Source organism: Medicago truncatula, chromosome 4 (assembly GCF_003473485.1).
Source record: "Medicago truncatula cultivar Jemalong A17 chromosome 4, MtrunA17r5.0-ANR, whole genome shotgun sequence".
NCBI classification, from domain to species: domain Eukaryota; kingdom Viridiplantae; phylum Streptophyta; class Magnoliopsida; order Fabales; family Fabaceae; genus Medicago; species Medicago truncatula.
This window is the reverse complement of record NC_053045.1, coordinates 51,840,393-51,860,707: the sequence shown is the minus strand read 5'-3', so window position 1 is coordinate 51,860,707 and position 20,315 is coordinate 51,840,393. Positions and strand designations below refer to the sequence as shown.

Here is a 20,315-nt window from a genome sequence, read left to right as displayed (position 1 = left end):
TATTGATAAAACAACATTAATGATGTATTGAACTTTGAAAGTGACAATTAAATAGGAACAAAAAATTTATCTAAAAGTGACAATTAAAAAGGAACGGAGGGAGTATACTGTAACAATTCTTTCACAAATTCAGAACAACAAAATTTCATAACAAACCTAAACTAATCGCAACGATCATACAACAATTCATCTAATCCTAAAAATTCTAGTGTAATTTCATAACAATTCTAACAGTCTAAACAATTCTAATATAAACCTAACAATTCAAACAACCTAAACTCTCATAACATCATAAAATCAATAAACCTCTATAATCACAATTTAACCAAAAAAAACTATCAAATCAATCACAAAATGATTCAAAAAACTTACTTGATTTTGTGCTTGAAATTGGCTTGGAATGACTTATGGTTTGTGAAATTCGCACCTATGGAAGCAAAAAACGTAACAATGGAGTTTTGGAAACTCCTATGCTGTTCTGTTCATATAACAGAAAGAAACGGCAGTTAACTGCCACTGGAAAGACAGCGGTTGTTAACTGCCGACGCATAGCATAACGGTTGTTAACTGCCGCTGGATGTAAAAGTATCATTTACTTTTGTCAATAGGAAGTTTTCTATGTCAGAAAAACAATTTTCTTTCTCTATAACATTGGCCCTCACAAACTATGTTTCTGTCTTATGTGCTTATACTGACATGTTTGGGCTTCTTTGAAGACAAACAATCTATGGTTTAATCGGTTTAATGTTTCATGGGTAGGACTAACTATATCATACGAGCTATTGGTCGAGACGAAGCCGAGCTTAAATGAACATTCAGGTCGAGATAAAATATATAAATGCAAAAAACAAAGTCGGTCAAAACAACCATGATTCATCTGGTTTAACCTAGTTCAATTTGACCGAAATAAATCAGAGATCTAACCAATTAACAAATTGATTAAATTGATTGAATTTCCTGAATTAGTTTGATTTTTAAAACACATATCACTACAATGCCACACAATTCAAAACAACTCAACAATACACCTTTTTTTTTTAGCATTTCTCTACCGAACATCTTCTACACACAATTAAAGGGATAAATACGCCGACTAAGTGTCAGATAGAATTGTAATGTACAGTAAAACTTCTTCAAAAATTTTAAAACCATTACATTCTTATGTTCGATTTGAACTTAACAACTATGATTAAATTGTTGTCTTCGTGACCTTAACTTAATCTAAAAAAAACACTGCATAATACATAAACAAATTATTTTTCCACAATCTAAAATTTGAGAGTCCACCATTATTGCGTAAAATAAAAAAGACTGAAGAAAAAACCATCATCGTGATAATAAAGTAAGTAAAAAATAAAAACCCAAACCACCAACCAAAACCCTGAAACCCAAACCCTACTTCACCCTCAACTAATTTCGATTCACAGACACAGTTGCGTTGAGCCCCAATACCAAAATGGAGTCTCTTCGCTTGAAAACCAACTACCGCTGTGTTCCGGCTCTTCAACAGTTCTACACCGGTGGCCCCTACGTCGTCTCATCCGACGGCTCCTTCATCGTATGTGCGTGCAGCGATTCCATCAAAATTGTTGATTCCGCTAACGCATCCATTAAATCCACCCTTGAAGGTGACTCCGAACAAGTCACCGCCTTGGTTCTCGGCCCCGACGATAAGCTTCTCTTTTCTGCTAGTCACAGCCGCCAAATCAGAGTTTGGGACTTGGAGACTCTCAAATGCGTGCGCTCCTGGAAGGTACAATCAGATTAGGTTTAAGCCCTGTTTGGATAACAGCTTATTTTGCTGCTTATGTATAAGCTATTTCTATAATGAAGTGTAAAATTTAGGTCGAATTAGTTTTTGTATAAGTTAAAGCAGTTTTCATAATCTATCATGTAGAGCATGTATGGAAATAAGCTGAAAATAGCTTATGAAAATGCCATAAGCTGTTTTCATAAGTTATTTGAAACAGTCTTTCAAGTGTTCATTCCAATTTCCAGCAGATACGATTAATAAGCTAACCCAAACATGATATAAGTTCAATTGAATGTTTGGTTATGCGAATGTAATGTGATTGATGTTGGTTTTGTTGTTTTAGGGTCATGAGGGTCCTGTTATGTGCATGGCTGTTGATCCTTCTGGAGGGTTGCTTGCTACTGGTGGAGCGGACAGGAAGGTTCTTGTTTGGGATGTTGATGGTGGTTTTTGCACACATTACTTTAAAGGTCATGGTGGAGTTGTTTCATGTATCATGTTTCATCCCGATCCGGAAAAACAGCTTGTGAGTACCTCTACCTTAATGTTTTTATTTTATTGCATTGTGTTCGTGTTAGTATGCATTTCATTGACAGGGATTAATTGAACCAATTGTCACCGCAAAGGTGAATTGAATCATAATCACTGACCACTGTTTCATGCCTACACGTTAAAATCTTACATGGATTGAATGTGCTGCAAACTTGTTCCCCTTATCCAATGGGAAAGTCTAAAGCAACTAGTCATTTGGTAACTGCTTGATTTTTTGCTTGGTGTCAAAACATTATACTGAATAGAGTGATTATTGATGACTGGTGAAAGGGGACATGGGTTGTCTAAGTTTTAATTGACGGTGATATGATGTGACCGTGTCTTTCTTTATACTTTCCATTTTGGTTTACATTTTGTGATTTGTGAAGTACATGAAGACTGAAGTTATTGTAACATGAGAAGGGAAGAGGAGTTTAATTACTCTAGAGTAAAATAATTGATAAGACAGTTTGTTCCAATCCTTTTAATGCAAATGTGAATTTCATTTACCCCTGCCTTGTTATTACTTGTTTCTGACCATTCCTAAGCATTGATTCCACCTTCATATGTTGAACTTATCCTAAGCATTGTTTCTGCAGCTTTTTTCTGGTAGTGATGATGGGGGTGATAATGCAACTGTAAGGGTTTGGGATATTTCCAAGACTAAGCGAAAGAACTGCATTGCAACACTAGATAATCATCGCTCTGCTGTGACTTCTATCGCTGTATCTGAAGACGGATGGACATTGCTCAGTGCTGGAAGAGATAAGGTAAGATTTATAAGACTCCACTTTACTTTTTGTTAAAATTTACTTGTGATACAATGGTCACATTATGAGCCTTTTCTTTTCCTCATTTAATTTTTTCATTCACTCATTCTTTTTAAAGTTTTTAAGTTCGTGCCTTCATTTTTGGTTTGGGACTAGAAGTAGTAGATTCCCAGTAATTTTAAAATACCTGTATGTTAAATGCTTTAAGCAATGTATATATTTTTTCTTAGATTTTTGAGTGAGATGTATCCTTAATTTTGCACATTGCATGATTGCATAATTTCTCTGGATGATGTTTTTACTAGTAGACCAAAACTGAAATGAACTTAATCTATTAATTTGACACACTGGACCCTGGAATTTTATTGGCAGGTTGTAACATTGTGGGATCTTCATGATTATAGCAACAAGAAGACTGTCATCACAAATGAAGCAGTTGAATCTGTTTGTGCAATTGGTGTTGGGAGTCCTTTTGCTTCTTCTTTGGATTCACATCAGCAAAACTCAAAAAAACATGCTGCTTCCCAAGCACTGTATTTTGTTACAGTTGGTGAACGGGGCATTGTGCGCATATGGAGTTCTGAAGGGTAATATATATGATGTTTTCCATTAGCTAAAACATTTATAGTTCTTTAACAATTTGCATGAGTTAAACTTAGTTATTGGTCGACTGAAATTAAATATTGGAGGTATGCATGGACTGGAATTAAAAACTTGGTAGTAAAATGTGTTAGTTACTGAAGATTTATTATGAAGGCAGCTTTTAAGTAACCTGGCACACCTAAATTTGTGAAGTAATATTTCCACCAACTAAAGGTGACTGTCTTTAAATTTCAAAACTGTCTCGATCATGATAGAAGTTGTGCACTTAGTTTTTTTAATATCAACAGTGCAGCTTGCTTGTTCGAGCAAAAAGCTTCAGATGTTACAAACAGTGTAGATGAAGATGGTTCGCGAAGGGGCTTCACTTCTGCTGTTATGCTTGGCTCAAATCAAGGATTGCTTTGTGTGACTGCAGATCAGCAGTTTCTGTTTTACTCTCTAAACTGGACTGAAGAGTTGTTGCAATTAAGTCTTACCAAAAGACTAGTGGGTTACAATGAAGAGGTTGTAGATATGAAGTTTGTTGGGGATGATGAAAAATTCCTCGCTCTTGCTACAAATCTTGAACAGGTATAAGAATGTGCATTTGGATCCAGAAATTAGTAAACTGTTATGGTGCAAGTAGAGTTTAACTTTTTTTTAGCAACTCGGTCAATTTGAACATATCAATGCTGAAAAAAAGGATAAATTTCCATTGGGTGCAGGGTATTGTTTTTATTGTTAGTTTTTGCAGTGCTTGTTATGGTCACTGCGTTAAAAATTTGACGTGGTGTGTTATTGAAATGTAGGCACCAAGGGCAGAACATGATCCATGTCTCCATATATTAGGATAAAATGTAATTATATGCATTCAAGAATCAAGACTGAGAATATACGTCTCCATATATTAGGATAAAATGTAATTATATGCATTCGAGACTCAAAACTGAGAATATACACACTTTTAAGAATATTTTTAAAATGAGATTCCATTTGTGGAGATTTTTCAATTTGTAACTGACTGCTTCAACTTTTGAAATAAGACAATTTTTAACTATTCATGTAAGATAATTTTGCAATGTTGCCATGGTCTTTTTTATGCTTGTCAAGTTGTGAGTCGTGACATCAAAAGCTCACTGGTTTCATACTTTGTTTTTGGTGTTTTTGGAAACCATGTGTTGTGCAAATTAGGATTGAAAAGATTTTGCGTGGTGTTTTGAATGCCCATTTCTAGTTTTGCTGCTGTTGTTAACATCATGTCACAATCTTGGATTTAGATAAAATAACAAATGTGCTGTTTTATATTTATCCAAATACTGTTTGATTATAGTTTCTCATCTCAGCAAATACAATCCAAGTAATTTCGAAAATATTTGAAACGAGAAAAAAAAATGAACAAGAAAAATGAATAAAATGCTAGTCAAAAGCGTCTTACAAAGACTGGTATAGTATCACATCAAAAAGCTATATGTCCTAATCTCTTGAAGTTGCACAATTATAAAGGAGACATGGACACCCTGTGTGATAGGATTTGAATGATTGATGAATGTAAGAAGTACAACATTTGATTACCATCCTTCAATTTCTTATGTATTGGTTCTCCATTGTTCAGTCTAGCAAGTGCGATGTTTAAGGTTGTGACCTTTAATGTACCACCCTATTGGAGCTTTGCAGGTTCGGGTTTATGACCTTGCATCCATGTCATGTTCTTATGTCTTATCTGGCCATACCGAAATCATTCTATGTCTCGACACCTGTGTATCAAGTTCCGGGAGAAACCTAATTGTGACTGGAAGTAAAGATAATACAGTAAGTTTTTCCTCTTTGGTCTCAACCATGACTTTGAACTTTCTTCTATGGTATAATGTTAAAAACCGGTGTCCTTATATGTCGATAATAGTATTATGCTTGCAATGCACTGTGTTAAGGTCATTTAAAATTATATAACAATGCCCACATGCTGTATAGGTTAGGTTGTGGGAATCAGAAAGTACAAGTTGCATTGGAGTCGGTATAGGTCACATGGGAGCTGTTGGAGCCATTGCCTTTTCAAAAAGAAAGCGCGACTTCTTTGTTAGTGGCAGCAAGTGAGTGTTGATGCATTTGTTTATATTTTTATTCACAACAGCAAGAATTTATTTATCTATTTACTCTTCATAAGTTCCTGCCTTTTGGAGGAAATTTATATGCTTTTTCTCATGGTAACTCTTTTACTAGCAAGAGTAATTACTGTAAAATGAAAAAAGTGCATGAAAATTGTAATAAATTTGTGTCATGCCTGGTTTGTTAAATCTATTCTCAAGTGATAATGTTATATATGAGGAAGAGAATAAATAATCCTATCATTCTTATTTTCCCTCACAACAGCAGTTTAGCACCCATAGGAAATATTGACATGAACCAGTTAGAAAGCAATATTTTCAAAACCGTCCGCTGTTAAGTTTGATTGCTGTCTGCAGCTCTGTTTTGCTATAGTGACAATATGATACTACATGTTAAAGAATGTTATGGTTGACCTATGCTGTATTGCCAATCTTTTAAAGAAGATAGCCACATTTATCTCTTTCAAGATAGTCTGCTACCAATGGATTATTTCCCCAAAACATAAAATTTGACTTCCCTGTTTTTATGCTGTATGAACTGAGTGTTCCAATATGTTACAGAGTATATTGTTGAACCCTTTGGTTTTAAACATGCAAGCATTTCAATACTACTATGCTGTGTAGATTTATTTCTTATGAATTTGTGAATGTTTCGCAGTGATCATACTCTTAAGGTATGGAGTATAGACGGTCTCTTGGATGATGTGGCAGCTCCAATTAATTTAAAAGCAAAAGCTGTTGTTGCAGCTCATGATAAAGATATCAATTCTGTAGCTATTGCTCCAAATGATAGTTTAGTATGTAGTGGATCTCAGGTTGGTATTATATCTGACTTGCATTTTTCTTTGGTTGTTTCTTTGACTATAGTAATCCTGTTATCATTGTGTTCTAAGTAAAGACTACTTACATTACACTAGCCTTCTTCTTTTACTCTTCCTATTGTTTGATGATTTAGTTTCCATGTAGTTACCATCAATTATTTTTTCATGTTACCAATCAGGATCGCACTGCTTGTGTTTGGAGACTTCCAGATCTTGTATCAGTAGTTGTATTTAAAGGGCACAAAAGAGGAATTTGGTCTGTAGAATTTTCCCCTGTGGATCAATGTGTAGTAACAGCATCTGGTGACAAAACAATAAGGATATGGGCTATATCTGATGGCTCGTGTTTGAAGACATTTGAAGGGCACACTTCAAGTGTGTTAAGAGCACTGTTTGTTACTCGTGGAACGCAAATTGTTTCTTGTGGTATGAGGCTACCTGTAACTGATTTTGTTTTTTTTGTACATTTTGATTGCTTGTGTGATCACCTCAATTAATGTTTCAGGTGCTGATGGTTTGGTAAAATTATGGACTGTAAAATCAAATGAATGTGTTGCCACATATGACAATCATGAAGACAAGGTTCTGCTTGATCCTTTTTTTATATTCCTCATTTTTGCGGTTTTTCTTCAAGGCCTGTTTGGTTGGAAGGGAGGATTATTTTAAACCTTTGTTCAATTCAATTTTTCTGGAGGGCGAGGAAGGAGAGTGGTTTAAAACCCCTCCTAAGTAATTTGGCTTCCCTCCAATATTGGGGAGGATTTGAAGGGGAAGGGGCCTCTCCAGAAAATTCCTTCCCTCCCTTGACCTTCTCTCCATTAAAATCCCTTCCCTCGTTGGAAGCAAACAGATCCTTAAAGATTTAAGAACCTATAATATTTTTCTCTTGATACATGTAAATATCTGAAAAAGTGTTGTTCAAAATATGTGTTGCATACTTGGAAGTTGGAGATTCGAAGGAGAGTTTTTAAATCTTGTATTAATAGTTTGAAGTTTAAGAATTGATCTATCAACTTGTCAGCCAGAAAATTATATTAATGCTACGAAACATTCAAATAATGCTTTTCCGATCATTTATTATTTCAAACTTAGAGAAAAATTTAATCCAAATTTTAAGTTTGTATATTATGTTTTGGCCATAAGATAATATGAATAAATAATATATGATGAATGATCATCATAACTTATCTGAGTACTTGATTAACAGTTAATATCATATAGATCCCATATGGTTAGAATGAATTGTCAAGCATACTCTATTTTTACCAAAGATGTTTTGATTCATTCATGAATTTTCTCAAAATGCAATTGTAACGATAAGTTTATAATGAATTACTCCCTGTTACTTTTCCACACAAAATTTTCCATGACACAGGGAATTCGAGTTATTTTTTTTCCCTTTATCATCTGTTGCTGAAAATTGTGGTTTGCAGGTTTGGGCCTTGGCTGTGGGCAGGAAAACAGAAACGCTTGCAACTGGTGGTAGTGATGCTGTTGTCAATCTATGGCTAGACTCCACTGCAGCTGATAAAGAAGAAGCTTTTCGTAAAGAGGTTAGTTAAACTGATTGTACATTCTGTTTCCCACACAACATTGATGTTAAAATCAAAGCTCATGTCTTGTGATTATTCATGATATATACTGATTGCTAAGTTTCATTATACAATTACTATTCTTCATTACCCAATGCACAAATTTCGATGGTTACATAGACAGATAGAATTATAAATAAAATCATTAGAGAGAAACACTCTTCCAAATGACATGTGCCTCAGTGTGTTAGAAAAGTGTTAGGTCTCTGTTAGGGACTATCACTGTAACGAGTTAAGTAAATTAGGTTGAGACTTGAGGTAATAAGGAATTTATGAGAGAATGGAGGCATTTGGCAAGGGAGAAGTAATATGCTTGAAGTTCTGCAACATCTTTGTAATTGGGGAGTTTATCCCAATTTCTTTGAATAAGACCTGATTTTAACAAAAAGTAACATGATTTCTACTGCTGATACAGGAAGAGGGAGTTTTGAAAGGTCAAGAGCTAGAGAATGCTCTATCAGATGCTGACTATACTAAGGCAGTCCGAATTGCATTTGAATTGCAAAGACCTCATAAACTTTTGGAGTTATTTGCAGAACTTTGCAGGTTAGCTTTTATCCATTTTGTGATCTGAATCTTATTGGCATATCCTTAACTGGCACATCTGAATCTTCTTGTGCAGGAAGAGAGGGGCTGAAGATCACGTTGACAGAGCACTAAAGGCCTTTGGCAATGAAGAGCTTCGTTTATTATTTAACTATATTCGAGAGTGGAATACAAAACCAAAGCTCTGTTATGTCTCACAGTTCGTGCTTTTTAGAGTTTTCAACATCTTTCCTCCAACAGATCTTGTTCAGGTGTTTTTCTAGCCCTTTAAGATACTTTATGCAATTCTGATCCTTAAGACTGAAACTCACGGTCTGATTAATTCAGGCAGCATATGAGGCTCGAACGGACACTAAAAGCAGTAAATGTAACCAGTCCAAAATCATATTTAGCTGTAGATTGTATTCTTTGCTTGAATACAAATGAAAAAATCTTTTAGAAATATGATATTTGGTACCATTAAAACTCCTATGATATCTATAACTGATAGAAATTGCATTGTCATTAGGATAAATTATGTTCATATATGATAAACCGAATACATATTGAACCCTACATAATGCAACTTTTTATCTTACCGTTGTTTTTGGTAAAACATTTTCATATTCACTGATTTAGGAGTAGGGATTTTTGCATATGTATCTTCATTCAATTTCTCAGGATGTTTTTGGTTGTATCTTATAACCATTGGAAAGTTTTGAGGCAACAAAAAAAATGGTCTGACAGACATTTTTTATGGGACATTTCAGATTAAAGGGATCGGTGAACTCCTTGAAGGTCTTATACCATATAGTCAGAGGCACTTTGGCAGGATAGACAGACTTGTAAGAAGTACATTTTTGTTAGACTTCATTCTATCAGGAATGTCAGTTATTGAACCAGAAACCCAACAGACGAAATCAAATGATGAGTTTCCATTACGGTCTGAAATCGATGCTCCAGACCAAGAAAATGGGATTGAGAAGAAAGATCACACTATTGAAAATAAGTCTGCTTCGAAGAAAAGGAAATCAAACAAATCTAGACATGAAAATGGGATCGAAGAAAAGGATCAGACTCTAGAAAATGATACTGCTTCAAAGAAAAAGAAATCAAAACATGGTTCCCACAAGAAAGTCAAGGATGTTGCTTACAACAAAGTCGAATCTATACAATTACAAGCATAGGTTTGTGCTTTCATCCTCTCGTGTATACATATGTTGTTTGACTGATGGAAGAACTCTTTTGATTCCTTCAAAGTTTTGAATGTTGCTTTTATTTAAGATTAGGTAGGCCACAATTTTGCTGTTAATTGAGAGGTAAGTTTAGCCACTGTGTTGTATCAGTATTTCATTATTTTTAATGTAGATTATTTCCCAAGCCTGTTCCCAATGAAAAAAAATTATTGTGATAGGAAGACTACAGAAATACTGTAAACTTTAGCATGAACACAGCCATTTATTCTTTCTCTAATTTAGGCTGTGGCCATTTGTCCCGCATAACTTTTGTCATGTTATGCCTTGTTCCTTATCTTGTCCCAATTTTATCCAAAGGGAGTTATGTGCGTTACCAACAGTATCATATTTATCGGACAGTATAATATCAGGTTCATTCGCAGTTCTGATATTTTTTTATTTTTTTATTTTTTGCGGTGGACATGATAAGAACTTGTGTCTTGGTGTATGTAACATGTTTTAAATATCTGTGCATGCAATGATGTATCGTAATTCTCATACTAAGCAAGATTATTGTCAAGGTGCATTAGTTCTTGTCCTTCATCATCACTTGTGATGTACAGTTTCCTAATTTACCAAAATAAACGTGCATAAATTAAAGAGCACAATCGTCAAATTAACAGCAGTCTGCTTCATTTCATCTTTCCTACTTGTCATCAAAATAATCTGTGTTGAACCTGCAGCTACAAACCTGTTAAGCAAATGAAATCAAATTAATGAAGTCGTGACATGAGGTGCTGATTATGTGGTGTGTGCACCTAATGCTCGTGATATGAGGTGTGAGGTGAGCCATCTTTTTTAAGAGATAATGAGCGAGAGATTATAACTGACATAAATTAATGAAGAAAAAGTAGAACCTATATATTTTCTAAAAGACTACTCATGTATTTGTTTAGTTCACATATTTTTCTTATTTTTTTCCAAGCTAGGGTCAGACTTGATCTGAAGTTTTCAGGTTGCGGGTTAACAGTCTGAAAACTATATATCGTGCGACTTAATATCATTTGTCTGTGGCTACAAAGACCGATATCTCGAGTTAGATAAGACTGATGGACGATAAAACTCTCCCTTAAATTTTTTAACACCATTGCATTAAAACCCAAATCATCTAATTAAATTTAAAGAAACTTTTACATTTCATCCAAGTGCGTGCTATTGGGCACACACTCAAATATATTTATTAACATTTTATTTTTACCAGTAAATAGTTTAGTTTATAGTTTATACTATTCGTATCGACAGATAACTTTTTGAAAGAGAATAAACATAAAATATATATTTTCCATCTAAATAATCTACAATGTAATATAATAATATAAAAAAAACCGTATCTACGTGGACTTTTGTGCCGACCTAACATTCCTTAAACTTTACATTTTACACATGTAAAGCAACCTAGGTACAGACAGAACTGCTATTTTCATAATTTTATAAAGAATCTTACTTAAGGAAACTGAGATTAGTCACAACACAAGAAAACTTAAATCGCATCCTCCTTCAACACATAGAAACAGCCATGTCTGAAGGTGATGCAGCATCTCGTGTAGGCTATGCTCTTGAACCCAAGAAAGTTCACAGCTTCATTCAACCCTCACTCCTCCATTACGCCAAACAGAACGGTATCGATCTCATACAAATCGACCTCACCACACCCTTATCCCAACAGGGTCCTTTCCACTGCATCATTCACAAACTCAACACCCAAAATTGGAAGAAACAATTGCAAGAATTCTCAACCCAACACCCAAAAACAGTCATCATTGATCCACCTGAGTTGATAAATCGTCTTCATAATCGTCTTACGATGCTTGAATCTGTGACCCATTTGCATCTTTCTATTGAAAATGAAAACTTCATTGTCGAAGTTCCCAAACAAGTTGTTGTGAAAGAACCGAAATCATTCGATTTAGGCGCAATTGAGGAACTGGGTTTGAGGTTTCCTGTCATTGCAAAACCTTTGGAAGCTAACAGCACTGTTGATTCTCACAATCTGTTTCTAGTTTTTGATTTTGACGGTGTTAAGTCGTTGAATAATCCTATGATGCTGCAAGAATTTACGAACCACGGTGGGGTTGTGTTCAAGATTTACGTTGCTGGAAAGCATTTTAATTGCGTAAAGCGTAAATCTTTGTGTGATATTTCTGAAGAGAATATGAAAACGGTTAAAGGGTCGGTGCCGTTTTCTCAAGTGTCAAATTTGAGTGCTCAAAACTATGAGGAAGGTGTTGATGGTGATGCTGTTGATATGGCTGAAATGCCACCTCAGAGTTTGATTGCTGAGTTGGCTAGTGGATTAAGGGAAAGATTGGGACTTAATCTTTTCAATGTTGATGTGATTAGAGATGGTAAAAATCCCAGAAGGTATCTTGTGATTGATATCAATTACTTTCCTGGGTATGCTAAATTGCCATCTTTTGAGCCTTTTTTCACCGATTTTTTGTTGGATGTTGTGCAACAAACTAAGACGGATTAGGAAGAGCTTTGCCCCTCAATGCGATCCTATCCGACTCAAGAGATTAGTCGCGCGCAAAAGATGCCGGATTCTAGAAATAAATAGAAAACTAAGACTGGTTAGGTGAGTTTTCAAGCCAGACAGAGTAATGATGTTTTCCCCCAAATTGACTAGTTGTCTTTGTTATTTGTTATGTTTTTCTGAGTACTGTTTTGGTTTCAAAATAAGTGTTGTATTGATGATAGTAAATGCATTGCATTCAAAAAACAAATAAAACAGTGAAATAGCATCAGCATTAGTTTCTGAATGGTGCTAGTCTTCTAGGCACCAGGCAGCATCATATTCTTGAGAACAATGAATTCTGAATTGCTCTGGCATATGGTTCTATGCTTCTATAATCTATACCTTATGAATAGTGTTTATTCGGCATAAATAATCAACAATCACCATGGAATAATTCGGCTATTCTTTTTATTTTTTTAAAATTATGCCGTGTTGTGTGCATTTCATCGAAGAACAATTTTCCATCACAAGTGTAGCTGCTGCTGTCATTATCTAACTTTTATTTTTCCCTGTCTTCATTTGGGTTCGGGGTAGGGGTGGTAGAATATGCCCCCTCACACGTTTATGAAGGAAGAATGCTAAAAAATCAAAATTCTATAACTTTTCACTATAATTTTTGATAAAATTATGTATTTAGCATACTTTATCGACTTATACACGAACAAGTAAGTACGATCAGTGACGGAGACACCATCCGGCGACCCCGGGTACTCGCCCGAGCTCAATTGATATTTTCTTTATTCTAGGTCCAACCCAATAGCTCATTAATCCATTTAAAAAAACAAAAAAATGGGCAAACTCTAATATTTTTCCATTACAAGCGCACAACACAACAAAAGCTAAAAAAATGCTTAGGCTTTATAAAATTTCTGACTCCGCTACGATAACTTTATTCCATGAACATCCACACTTGCCTCAAGTTAAATTATTATTGGCTATTTCTAAACTGGCCATATAACATCACTTATGATATCACATTTTTCAGCGAAGTCCCTTGCTACACATGAGCTAAAAGATAAGGAGTTAGAAATCTTGAGTTCAATAAATATCATTTTAGTAAAAAATATTAGTTTTAAAATAAATATCATTTTCATTTTCAATGTAAAATCAATTATTTATTTCCAACTATGCCCTCTAGGTATTACCAGTACATTACTTCCAAAGCACTATCTTCTATTTTACATTTATGATGACTAGATACACACCAATAGTTGACAGGGTTAGTTTGATAAAAATAATGTTTTGCTACTTTATTACATTTTTAAATTTGTGTGCAACAACCTTAAAATGATTTTGATTTTTAAACGGAGGGATTAACATTTACCATTTAAAGAAAAAAAATCTTATCATACCAAATAACATTCTCATAATTGTGTTATATAACGTTAAGTGAGAAAATATGTTCATTAGATAAAATATGCACAAAAATGTGTTTATAAGTGAGGACATCCTCACTTTACAAACATTAAGATTACTGACATAAATGTTATTTATAAACAAGGACAATTGTTAGCCATACCATTTTTGTTTTCCTTCATTAATATACTCTATGAAAATCATTTAAAAAGGGTGACATGGTCATTTCACTATTATTGAGAAAAAGGCCTAGAGAGGTTTTGGTGCGATGCATTTGTCTGAGTAGAAAGAGCTCGAGCTCAGATGAGAGAAAACATAGTGTTGTTTGGAGATTCGTTAACGGAGCAATCATTCCGAGTAAATGGTTGGGGTGCTTCACTCGCCAATACTTATTCTCGCAAGTTAAGCTTCTTTTTCATCAAATCAACCATTCTCAGATCAGATTAGATCCATTTTATTTATTTTCGTGTGATCTTGTAACTAACAAATCAGAAAATTGATTTAACTTCAACTTTCAGGCTGATATACTTGTTCGTGGCTATGGTGGATACAACACTAGATGGGCTTTATTCTTACTCCATCATCTCTTCCCTCTAGAATCAACTAAACCACCTCTTGCTACCGCAATTTTCTTCGGTGCTAACGATTCAGCTCTGTCCGGAAGAACTAGTGAAAGACAACATGTACCTATTCAAGAATACAAACATAACCTCCAAAAAATGGTCCTCCGCTTAAAGGTTCTATTCTTTATCAGTATATATTAAATAATGGTTTGGGAGTGATGATGCTAATAGTATTCTTTACTCCATGACACAATTTGGAAAAAGTAATTAATATTACATTAAAAATTGAAAATTGAAATTGACGCTCAATTCCGAACATTTCTTTTACCAATGGGGTGACACTAGTCATTATGGTTCAACTACTTATCCAATGATAATATTTTGGATCATGGCCTGAAAATATAAGGATTCAAGATATCAGGATGTGTTCAGTATTTTTTAGAGAAATTTAAGTTATTTTTTGGTAACCAAGCATTGATTTACTAATTACTAGAATATTTCACTGATAAAATTTTGATTTTACTTTTATGTGCTTTGTGCTTGTTCTAGTATTATCTAATCTTAGTTAGATGATTGTGATTCCGATGAGTTTCTATCTTCTTACTCGTGCTCTCAAAGGTAAATGATTTCTTGCAGCATTTGTTGTTTGCTTCTACGTTGAGTGCTGCATTGGGTTATGGAGTAATGGAGTAACCTGTCTGTACTAACAAAATTGGGCTTAGCATGAATTTTTCCCTTATACCTAAAATGCCAATTATGTTATCACTTATTGATTGTAAATGAAAATTTGATTTCAGTCATGCTCACCAACTATGCTTATTGTGCTTATTACTCCACCTCCAGTTTGTGAAGAAGGGCGTCGAGCATATGCTATGTATGATAAATTCCTTATCTCTTGTCCAGTTCATCATTCATACTACACATTTGTTTATGAAAATTGTCTTGCCGCACTATTATCTACTTGGCTATTTACGAAATCTTATTGGTATCATCCAATGAAACTGTTCTCGCTATCTGTTTTATGTGTTTTTTTATGCAATAATTGCAAAATTCACTACCACTATTGTTATTGCTGTTATTAGCAGAACACTATTGCATTCATATTTTCCGAACCGCCATTTGACTATTTATCTTCCGGTCACATGCATCTAAAGTATCTGACATGGCCTCTTTTGTTATACCTTGATCCCTGACAGTGTGCTGTTGTTTTGTTACTATCAGCTTCTAGTAAAAAAAGTGCGGTTTTTCCTAGTTTGGTTAAAACTACCTTCTTTAAACTGTGTCATGTTACTTTCTCACACACTGTTTATGAATTTGCTGGTTGTTTTTTTTTTGGGAATAAGACTTGTCAATCCATGAAATAGAGAATATTAGTTTTTAACTATTCACCATTTTATATTAGTTTCATGTTTGAGTAGTTTTTGCTGTATCTTGCAGATCCTTATATGGTAATAATGCTAGAGAACTGTCGGAAAGAACCAATGAGGTTACCGGTCAATATGCTAACACGTGTGTTGAGATGGCTAAGGAAATGGGTGTGGCTTATATCAATCTGTGGTCCAAGATGCAAGAAACAGAAGGCTGGCAAAAGAAATTTTTGTGGTTAGTTATAACCTGGACTTGACAAACATATGTGACATAGGTTTAGCCACCTTTTCTTGTTGATTAAAGCCAAAAGGCATCATGGATTTAACTTTGACGACATCTGGTTATAATGTGATCCTGTTATTAGTTAAGTGTATTCCTTTAGCTTCTCATGAGTCTAGTTTGTGATGCAGTAAACAGCTTTCTTTTAACTATATATGAGGATTTACACGCATTTTAAATATGAAATTTTATTTTGTGTGACATGTTAATTAGGAATTAATCTCATCCCTCATTGTAAATAATTTACTTTCCTAGAATACGTGAGATAAGTAAGACGATAGAATATTTGTGATTATGAATTGGAATTACATGTAATTTCTGATACTATTATATATAATATGGAATGCAATAGAGAAAGGCATCAAGCCAAAATTCCTGACATGGTATAAGAGCCATGGTTCAGCTTGGTGGGGTAGCGGGGGTGGGATCTCGTGTGGATCAGGTTAGTGATGTGGGTGACTGTTGGAATTCAAGTGTGAGTTGATAAGCTTCACATCACTGTCTTTAAATTTTGCATTGGTTATATCTATAGTAAAATCAACAGAACTGTCTTTTTTAAAATTTATGCTAGATTCCTCCAATTAAGGGTGATTAATATTGTTGTTTTGCTGTTACAGGGATGGGTTGCACCTGACACCAGATGGAAATGCAGTAGTCTTTCAAGAAGTGATCAAGGTGTTCAACGAGGCAGGACTTTCTGCAGATAAAATGCCATATGATTTCCCTCACCACTCAAAAATTGATGACAAAAATCCTGGGAGCTCTTTCCAGCAGAATGTTTGTGATGCCTCATTATAGTAGGGTTCTGGTCTAATCTTGCAAGCAATTTTATATAATCTGTTCTATTCATTGACCAGCTATTTCTTCGAACTTTTTTTTTTTACAAGTTTTTTTACTGAACTATATACGATTTTTTAATATTTTTAATTTGAGAAATGATATTTGTACAACTGTTTTGGAACAACTTTTGGGACAACTCTCTCGCATAATTTCATTGCGTTCTTACTCTCTCTCCCCTCCCTCTTTCTCTATTGTTTTTGTCTCTAAATATATTGAAATTGCAAACACATCCTTTTTGTAGTTTTTGTTAGTAATTTAAGGACTGAATTGAATACTCTACAAATTCGAGGATCAAAATGACTTATAAAAGAGACATTTATGGATGTATTTGTAATTTTAATACATTCATCGACAAATGTGACATTGAGTTACATTTACCTGGACCAAAATTGTTATTTGCCCGTTTAATTAGCCTCAGATGTTATCTTTCCATCCAACATATTCGCAGAAGAAGAAAAAACCTTCCCTTCCAAGTTCCAAGTTAGATGACATGGTATAGTATGTAAAAATTTGGTGTCAGACGGCACTATTGTTTCCATGTCATCACTTTTATGTCGTTATCTAATTGATGGTCGTCATGTGGTGATAAGTGTCAACTTTACTTGATTTCGCCTATTTTATTACGTCTATTATTAACTTGTTGCGCAAATAATCGAATGGAAATCTCTTAATTTATTGTAAATATCATTTGGTTAGGTTTCAAATACATGAATCAATACTATGACCTGTTTCCCATGTTTTCATAGGTATTAAAGCTCAAGAGATGCTTGAACTGAAAAGAGCAAAGAAGTGAAGCAATCAATGATTCACTTAGCGAGCCCACAAAAAACTGGGAGCGAGAAACTTAGAAAGTGAAACAGAGAAAATTTGCTCAATGAGCCAAGAGTGAACTGGAAGCAAGCAAGTCAGAGACTTTGAGCAATTCACTTAGCGAACTGTAATTCACTAAGCAAATAATAAGGTTGTCCTAGACTCGATACTGAGCTGGCAGGAACCCACATGTGAAGAAACGACAATTGACTTAGCAAGACACATTTCAAAAAGCGAATTATTTTGAAAAGTCTATAAAATAGAGCCCACTTTTGTATTTTTTTTCTTATTAAAAGTTAGATAAACACATAGGAAAGGCGGGGAAGGACGAGGAACAAGGTGGAGTACCAATATCTTGAACATTCAAGCTCGGATGCTTCATCCCTCTCTAACTTTTATATATAAAGATAAGCCAACCCCCAGAGTCAAACATGTGAGTCAATTTAAATCTTAAAGTAATTTTTAGTATTTTTAATTGTAATTAATTATATTTTAATTGTTCAATTTTAATAAATTTACATTGTTGAGCTTATATCAATTAAAATTTAAAATCAAAGTTTCATCATCTTTATCCTTCGATCAATCAACATTCTCCTTCATTAAAGAAGGTGACATTCAAATACACCTGCTTCATTTCAATCAATTTACACTTACAGACTCTTCTTTGTCACTTTCGTTCTTACATGTTATCAGTTTCTTCTTCTTTCTTCTCCTACGATCAGTTGCATAATCATATCCTAGCTTCCGATTCTTACTGCTATTCCAAACACATCTTCTCTTTTCCAACCGCATATCTTAGTTTTCTGATTCCAAGTATCGTGTTAATATGATCTATGTCTTTCTTGTTTTTGTTACTTCCCTCTGATTTATCATTGATTGTTGTTTCTACGATTTATGTTTTCATATTTGATTTGAGAATTGCATCTCATCACCGTGATCGTCGTCGTTTCCAGGACCACATTTGTCTGTCTTCTCTAGTTCGTAATCGTGAGTTCTCTCTCTCTCTCTCTCTCTCTCTCTCTCTCTCACACACACACACACACACACACACACACAAATGAAAAATCAAATCAAGAAGGAAAACCAAGTCATGCATTAACGTGTTTGTGTGTGAGACAAAACTCGCGGTTATGAACGAGTGAAAACAAACGAATGTGGTCATGTAAACGACGGCGATGTCAGTGATGAGATGCGATTCTCAAATCAAATATGAAAACATAATAGAAACAAAAATTAATGATAAGTTGGAGGGAAATAATAAAAACTAAAAAGACATAGATCAGATTAACACTACCTGGAATCACGGAAAACGTAGATATGCGATTGGAAATAAGGGGATGCGATTATATAACTGATCATATGAGAAGAAAGAAGAAGAAACTGATAACATGTAAGAACGAATGAGATAAAGAAGATTGTGTAAACTGATTGAAATGAAAGGGGTGTGTTTGGAGGTCATGTTCTTGAATGAAGGAGAATGATAGTTGATCTAAGGATAAAAAGAATGATAGTTGATCTAAGGATAAAGATAAATAAACTTTGATGTTAAATTTTGAATGATATAAACCATACAATGTAAATTCGTTAAAAATGAACACTTAAAATAGAATTAATTAAAATTGAAAGTGCTAAAAATTACCTTAGAACTAAAATTCACTCATTTGTTCGACTCCGAGGATTGACTTCATATTCTACACTTTAAGTGGTTCATGTCATCGGAGACAAATTTACTCCAAATCATGAGAAGATAATGTAGGCCTTACCTTAAACTTTATATTTAGTTTTGCTCTTCACCATCAATATTTGCTGCATTGTTATGGTTGTTTATCGGTTAATTTTAATAACACAATAAAAATTTAATAGCAGTGGTTAATATTACTTAAAACCACCTTAATAACGTTTTTCAGAACTGTTCCCTCATGTAGTTACACAGACCATTTACTCCCAAAGACCAATATTTTATTAATCTATTAATTAAATAAATCAAACATGTGTAACTGAGACTGGGAGACTTCTTTCTTGTAAAGAAAAACATGTGTAACCGATACTTGTTATTACCTCTTTACTAGCATTTTATTATTACTACATTGCTTTTTTCATTTGGTTCTATGGTTATAAAAATTGATTTTGAATGAATTGATTTTGTAAAATTAATTCTAGTTAAAAGTAAGTTGAAAGTAAAGTGATTTGTCTTTGGATACATTTATGTAAAAGTGACTTAAATTATAAATTTATATGTAAAAATTAACTTTTGAGTTAAAAGCTACAAATCTTAATTTCAAATAGAATCAATTGTGGAGACAAAATTAATTCTACTAGAAAGCAACCAAACATGTTAGAATTAGTTTTACAACTTCATAATCAATTTTAGCCACTCTAAAAGTAGAGCCAAACATACACTTAAGCAAGTTATGTCATCTAGGTCTTAAACAAAATAAAGAAGTCATTAATCAACAAGGCAACACAAGTGTAAATTCTTGAGTATGGAGTAACATATGTTGGAAGAGGCCATTCTATTAAATGAATCTTGATTATTTTGAGATATTATTATGTGCAATTGCGCACGGAGATACTTTAATTTATAAAAAAATAAAATAAAGAAGTTATTATAAATATTTTAATTTAAAAATAATATAAATTCATTTACTCTTTTAATTGAGATCTTGTCAAAAA

At 33.9% G+C, this 20,315-nt stretch overlaps 3 protein-coding genes across 3 annotated transcripts; all 3 read left to right on the top strand.

Moving 5' to 3' along the window:
• Window positions 1-1,349: 1,349 nt before the first annotated feature.
• On the top strand, window positions 1,350-10,187 carry LOC25493764 (transducin beta-like protein 3). The gene is made up of 14 exons (XM_013602357.3): window positions 1,350-1,753; window positions 2,097-2,279; window positions 2,884-3,054; window positions 3,427-3,641; window positions 3,945-4,227; window positions 5,311-5,445; window positions 5,605-5,723; window positions 6,397-6,553; window positions 6,739-6,985; window positions 7,065-7,141; window positions 7,993-8,112; window positions 8,567-8,697; window positions 8,774-8,948; window positions 9,447-10,187. Exons 1-14 carry the CDS (start codon window positions 1,457-1,459, stop codon window positions 9,861-9,863), a joined length of 2,727 nt encoding a protein of 908 aa, XP_013457811.1. The 5' UTR covers window positions 1,350-1,456; the 3' UTR covers window positions 9,864-10,187.
• A 142-nt stretch (window positions 10,188-10,329) lies between these two features.
• LOC25493763 (inositol-tetrakisphosphate 1-kinase 1) lies at window positions 10,330-12,828 on the top strand. The gene has a single exon (XM_013602356.3). The coding sequence runs from the start codon at window positions 11,428-11,430 to the stop codon at window positions 12,382-12,384; it is 957 nt and encodes a 318-aa protein (XP_013457810.1). The 5' UTR covers window positions 10,330-11,427; the 3' UTR covers window positions 12,385-12,828.
• Window positions 12,829-14,031: 1,203 nt separating this feature from the next.
• LOC25493762 (GDSL esterase/lipase At5g62930) lies at window positions 14,032-17,004 on the top strand. The gene is made up of 5 exons (XM_024780445.2): window positions 14,032-14,184; window positions 14,301-14,519; window positions 15,143-15,219; window positions 15,783-15,947; window positions 16,610-17,004. The coding sequence occupies exons 1-5, from the start codon at window positions 14,086-14,088 to the stop codon at window positions 16,788-16,790; spliced, it is 741 nt and encodes a 246-aa protein (XP_024636213.1). The 5' UTR covers window positions 14,032-14,085; the 3' UTR covers window positions 16,791-17,004.
• The last annotated feature ends 3,311 nt before the right edge of the window (window positions 17,005-20,315 follow it).

Coding starts and splice junctions, on each gene's coding strand:
- LOC25493764 (XM_013602357.3), top strand. CDS start 1,457: ATGGAGTCTCTTCGCTTGAAAACCAACTACCGCTGTGTTCCGGCTCTT. Junction 5,446..5,604: donor CTGGAAGTAAAGATAATACA/GTAAGTTTTTCC, acceptor CATGCTGTATAG/GTTAGGTTGTGGGAATCAGA. Junction 6,986..7,064: donor AACGCAAATTGTTTCTTGTG/GTATGAGGCTAC, acceptor TTAATGTTTCAG/GTGCTGATGGTTTGGTAAAA.
- LOC25493763 (XM_013602356.3), top strand. CDS start 11,428: ATGTCTGAAGGTGATGCAGCATCTCGTGTAGGCTATGCTCTTGAACCC.
- LOC25493762 (XM_024780445.2), top strand. CDS start 14,086: ATGAGAGAAAACATAGTGTTGTTTGGAGATTCGTTAACGGAGCAATCA. Junction 15,220..15,782: donor GGGCGTCGAGCATATGCTAT/GTATGATAAATT, acceptor TGTATCTTGCAG/ATCCTTATATGGTAATAATG. Junction 15,948..16,609: donor TGGCAAAAGAAATTTTTGTG/GTTAGTTATAAC, acceptor TTGCTGTTACAG/GGATGGGTTGCACCTGACAC.